Consider the following 5,285-nt stretch of genomic DNA (forward strand, 5'->3'; position numbering starts at 1 on the left):
AAACTTCACTGTCTACCAAAGTGTTTTTTTCCCTTTTATATTTGTGGTCATTTTTGGGCCACATAATTGTTGTCATTTAGCAACACTCAAAGTGTCCGAAAAACATGTCGACATGCACTTCAAACTCTTGAGTGGTTAATAAAATGTCGGCCTCTTATATCTTCTGTTGATTTGTGTCTCGATTTCTGTGAATTTTAATTATGCCACATTTTTAGTAGGTTTGAGAAAACTCATTAAACTTGTAAGGTTAATATTATGAAGTTCGTAACTTATAGGTTTGAGTTTTGACAACTATTTAGAATTTATATAAAGGGGTTGTAATTAAATTTTTTTCTCTCTCTCTCATTTGCTCCTCTTTTAGTTTAAAACATTCTAAAAAAGTTGTCCCATAATCGTCAGATCTAAATGTATTGTACTAAGATTTTAGAATTGTATACGTTAAACATATTGACAAATATAGCTTTTAAAATTTAGACGGACTCAAAAATTTTTATTTTTATTATGTATTTGTATTAGGATATTTATTAAATATGTATGATTATAAGTTTGATGGTAAGTTTGAACTAAAAAGTTCTAAATTCTAGTTGAGTTTCTGCACATACACATTTGTTTAGTCTCTTATCACACGTAAACGCCATGTATTGAAATTATTATTAATTATTTAAATAATAAATAATAATATCAATTGAGGTTATTTATGTGTGATATTAGAGACTACGAATGTGTGGTTTTAAATTTTTATTCCGTGGGTCCAACTAAAGTTAGAGATAATACAACAAATTAAGGAGATCTAAAATATCTTGTTGAGTAGTCAAAAATTGAAGCACATGGTCATATTCATTTCTCTTTCACTTAGAACCTTTCTGCCCCCAAGGCCTAGCTCAAGTGGCAAAAGGTGGAATTTGTGGCTTAGGTCACAGGTTCAATCCCCATACCATGCAAAGCGAAGTACGGTATTTAAGTGGAGAAGGGTAGAGGGGTGGGCCCATTATCCACCGAGTTTAGAAGGCTGTGATTGGTCCAAAGGGCGGGTCACAAATGGATTTCTCGGTTATAAAAACATATATATATCTTGTTGATTTGTCAAAAAATTGAAGCACATGGTCATATTCATTTCTCTTTCAATTAGAACCTTTCAGCCTCCAAGGCCTAGCTCAAGTGGCAAAAGGTGGAGGATTTGTGGCTTAGGTCGCAGGTTCAATCCCCACACTATGCAAAGCGAAGCCCGATATTTAAGTGGAGAAGGGTAGAGGGGTGGGCCCATTATCCACCGAGTTTAGAAGGCTGTGATTGGTCCAAAAGGCGGGTCACAGACGAATTTCTTGGTTATCAAAAAAAAAAGAAATGAAGGGTTTGTGAAAATCTAAAAGACAAACCTTTCAATTTGCCTTCAATGACTGAGCTTAGACTAAAATGAAAGACTGTTCCAGTTTTAGTATCTGTCCAACATTTACAAGATTTTTCAGACATCCAACACACAAATAGTTAATAATATATAATGGAATATCTCCTTAGGGCATAATTTAGGATTTTAAGGAGCTATTCTATTTTTTTACTTATCACAATATATCTCCACAAAGCCCCCAAGGCCTAACTCAAATGGCAAAAGGTGGAGGATTTGTGGCTTAGGTCGCAGGTTCAAGCCCCACACCATGCAAAGCGAAGCCCGGTATTTAAGTGGAGAAGGGTAGAGGGGTGGGCCCATTATCCACCGAGTTTAGAAGGCTGTGATTGGTCCAAAGGGTAGGTCACAAACGGATTTCTCGGTTATTAAAAAAAATATATATATCTTGTTGAGTTGTCAAAAATTGAAGGCACATGGTCATATTCATTTCTCTTTCACTTAGAACCTTTCAGCCCCCAAGGCCTAGCTCAAGTGGCAAAAGGTGGAATTTGTGGCTTAGGTCACAGGTTCAATCCCCATACCATGCAAAGCGAAGTACGGTATTTAAGTGGAGAAGGGTAGAGGGGTGGGCCCATTATCCACCGAGTTTAGAAGGCTGTGATTACGAACCAAAATGATCCAATGAATACACAAATATGCAATTTATCTTTAGGCAATCCTTCCTCTCCATGATTCCAAAGTAGCACTTATTTACACTACCACATGAGATAAGAAAAAAGTACGAGCATATTTACTATCTTCAATTGTTCATAGTTTGATTCATTTTAAAAACGCTTTGAACATTTCCATATTGGTTCCCATAAATCAGGATTATGGCTAACTTACAAAAGCAAAAGGGAAAAAAGAATTGATAGCAATGCTAGTTATACATATGAAGATTTGGCATAAACACCAGCATTGCTGGGTTTTTTTTATAACTTTCATGTAGTTTAGTAGGGAAGCAAAAAAAAAATTAGAAATGGAATATTTTAGCCAAAATGGAAAAATATAAAACAAGCAGTGGAAACATGGAAAATGATAAAAATTCTAGATTTTCCTCCCAAGCAGTGGGAAACATGGAAAATGATAAAAATTCTAGATTTTTCTCCTTAATGTAATTGATGATGGACAGAATTTTTTCCTCCCTTCCTTGGTAAATGGTAGTAAAGATTCAACAAGCAAAAAGGAAGAGGATATTTCTCACTATGATACTTTGTGTGTTGCTACAATTGCACACGCAAGTGTATGTGGTATAGTGGCTCTTAAAAGAATCGGATTATCGAACCAAATGACTTGCCAATTAACTATATACTAAATTATACTAGTCTAATGCGATAACTTTATAAATATATTTTGAAATAAAATTGTTTTCAATTACAAAAATATGACATTTTATATTAGATAAATTAACAATATATTTTTTAAAATGTGTCGTATAAATTGAAACAGTGCGTGTAACTCACATCATATGCCTATTTATTTGGTGCATCTGTACCCACCAATACCCATGAACAAACAAAGATTAGTGAAAATTAAATGAGTTCTTTGTTAGTACTGCCCCAAGCCCAGTTCTTCCCAGTATCATGTAATTTGGATTGTCGTCTTCTATCGACGAATTCATCAGATATATTTAGGTATGGCCATTTCTCCAAGAGTTTGAGGCATGATGATCAATCTGTTCATCCAGAATTTACCCCTAAACACGTCGCTATAATAATGGATGGGAACAGAAGATGGGCTAAAGCTAGAGGATTACCTGTGCAAGAGGGTCACAAATTTATTACTCCTAATCTTAAGAATATTTGTAATGTTTCTACCAAACTTGGAATACAAGTTATCACTGCTTTTGCTTTCTCTACTGAAAACTGGAATCGTTCTAAGGTATACTACTTCCTTTGTCCCAATTTATGTGGAGTAGCCGAGTTTAATTAAAACTATTATTAAGTATTTGATTTGCGTGGCTAGCTAGTAACAATTTGCACTTTGTGCAGGAGGAGGTTGATTTTTTGATGAAACTGTTTGAACAGTTCTTTGAAGAATTTATGAGGTACTTACTTGTATATATGAGACAGAAATTTCAATTTTCTCATTAGTTTAAACTAACAGGTTTGGTGGAGTACGGGTGTCTGTTATTGGAGGTAGATCCAGACTTCCGATAAAATTACAGAAAGGCATAGAGTTAACAGAAGAGGCGACCAAAGGCAATGAAGGACTTCATCTTACGATGGCACTAAACTATGGAGGAAAACATGACATGTTACAAGCAACCAAGAGCATTGCCAGTAAAGTGAAGGATGGTCTTATTAATTTAGAGGATATCAACAACAAATTATTTGAGCAAGAACTCGCTACCAAGTGTGCTAAAACACCTGATTTAGTCATAAGAACTGGGGGAGAACAGAGGCTCAGTAACTTCTTATTGTAGGAGCTAGCTTACTCTGAATTGTACTTTACAAAGACGCTGTTTCCTGATTTTGGAGAAGAACCTTTCAAGGACGCCATACTTTCCTTTCAGCAAAGACACAGACGTTTTGGTGGACACACATATTGATGTTATTTCCTAATTCTCTTATTGTATGTGTGTTAGTATTTCGTGATCTGCAATATCCTCTCAAAGTGTAAGATTTTCAAAATGAAATGGACAGACAAATCTCAATAGGCTAGAGAATTACCCATATTTGCACATCCCTTTGGACATAAATCAAATGACATCACTGTCATATCTAGAACTGATTTTTTTCTTCTCTTTTTTTTTTTTGGTTTGAAAAGTTCATGTTTGGAGCTTATTGTATGTCCTCAATGCAATCACGAACCAAAATGATTCAATGAATACACAAACATGCAATTTATCTTGTTTAATCACAACTTTATGCAATCCTTCCTCTTCGTGATTCCAAAGTAGCACTTATTTACACTACCATATGAGATAAGAAAAAAGTGCGAGCATATTTACTATCTTCAATTGTTCACAGTTTGCTTCATTTTAAAAAGGCTTTGAGCATTTCCATATTGGTTCCCATAAATCAGGATTATGGCTACCTTACAAAAGAAAAGGGGAAAAAAGAATTGATAGCAATGCTAGTTATACATATGAAGATAAACACCAGCATTGCTGGCATTTTTTTTTTTAACTTTCATCTAGTTTAGTAGGGAAGCAAAAAAAAATTATGTCTCAGTAGGAAATGGAATGTTTTAGCCAAAATGGAAAAATATAAAACAAGCAGTGGGAAACATGGAAAATGATAAAAATTCTAGATTTTCCTCCCTATTGTACTTGATGATGGACAGAATATTTTTTCCTCCCTTACTTGGCTAATGGTAGTAAAGATTCGACAAAAAGGAAGAGGATATTACTCACTATGATACTCTGTGTGTTGCTCCCAATTGCACACGCAAGTGTACGTGGTCGCACAAGTAATATAGTGGCTCTTAAAAGCAGGGGCGGACCCACGTTGGTTCCAGGGGGTTCACCCGAACCCCCTCGGCAAAAAATTCACTGTATATATAAGGTAATTTTCTGTATTTATTTTGGTTATATATATTTTGAACCCCCTCAATGACAAGGAGAAAGAGATAGCCTAGTGGTATTTTCCCTGAAAATTAAGTCTCAAGTTGAGGGATCGAATCCCTGCAGTAGCGTTTTATTTTTTTCTTTTTCAATTTCAGTTTTTTTTAGTTTTTTTTAAAGGTTTCAGTTCCGTTTTCACGTTTTTTTTTGTTTTTTATTTTATAAAACATGCTAAAAGTGTGGTTTTAAACCCAAAAAAATTCAAGGGTCCACCACTAAAACTAAATACTACTACTTTCTTGAAATCTTGTTTTGTTGGCTTATATATACACGTTTATACTTTTATTTTTCGAACCCCTGAACGAAAATCCTGGGTCCTCTTGAAATCTTGTT

The 5,285-nt window shown here is 34.7% G+C and overlaps 1 protein-coding gene across 1 annotated transcript; it reads left to right on the plus strand.

Moving 5' to 3' along the window:
• Positions 1–2,808: 2,808 nt before the first annotated feature.
• Positions 2,809–3,927, plus strand: LOC102582972 (dimethylallylcistransferase, chloroplastic-like). Its single transcript, XM_015305587.1, has 3 exons — positions 2,809–3,265; positions 3,376–3,431; positions 3,491–3,927. The coding sequence occupies exons 1-3, from the start codon at positions 2,921–2,923 to the stop codon at positions 3,807–3,809; spliced, it is 720 nt and encodes a 239-aa protein (XP_015161073.1). The 5' UTR covers positions 2,809–2,920; the 3' UTR covers positions 3,810–3,927.
• The last annotated feature ends 1,358 nt before the right edge of the window (positions 3,928–5,285 follow it).

This window comes from Solanum tuberosum, unplaced genomic scaffold (assembly GCF_000226075.1).
Source record: "Solanum tuberosum cultivar DM 1-3 516 R44 unplaced genomic scaffold, SolTub_3.0 scf00874, whole genome shotgun sequence".
In the NCBI taxonomy this organism is placed as follows: domain Eukaryota; kingdom Viridiplantae; phylum Streptophyta; class Magnoliopsida; order Solanales; family Solanaceae; genus Solanum; species Solanum tuberosum.

Coding starts and splice junctions, on each gene's coding strand:
- LOC102582972 (XM_015305587.1), top strand. CDS start 2,921: ATGAGTTCTTTGTTAGTACTGCCCCAAGCCCAGTTCTTCCCAGTATCA. Junction 3,266..3,375: donor AAAACTGGAATCGTTCTAAG/GTATACTACTTC, acceptor CACTTTGTGCAG/GAGGAGGTTGATTTTTTGAT. Junction 3,432..3,490: donor TTCTTTGAAGAATTTATGAG/GTACTTACTTGT, acceptor TTAAACTAACAG/GTTTGGTGGAGTACGGGTGT.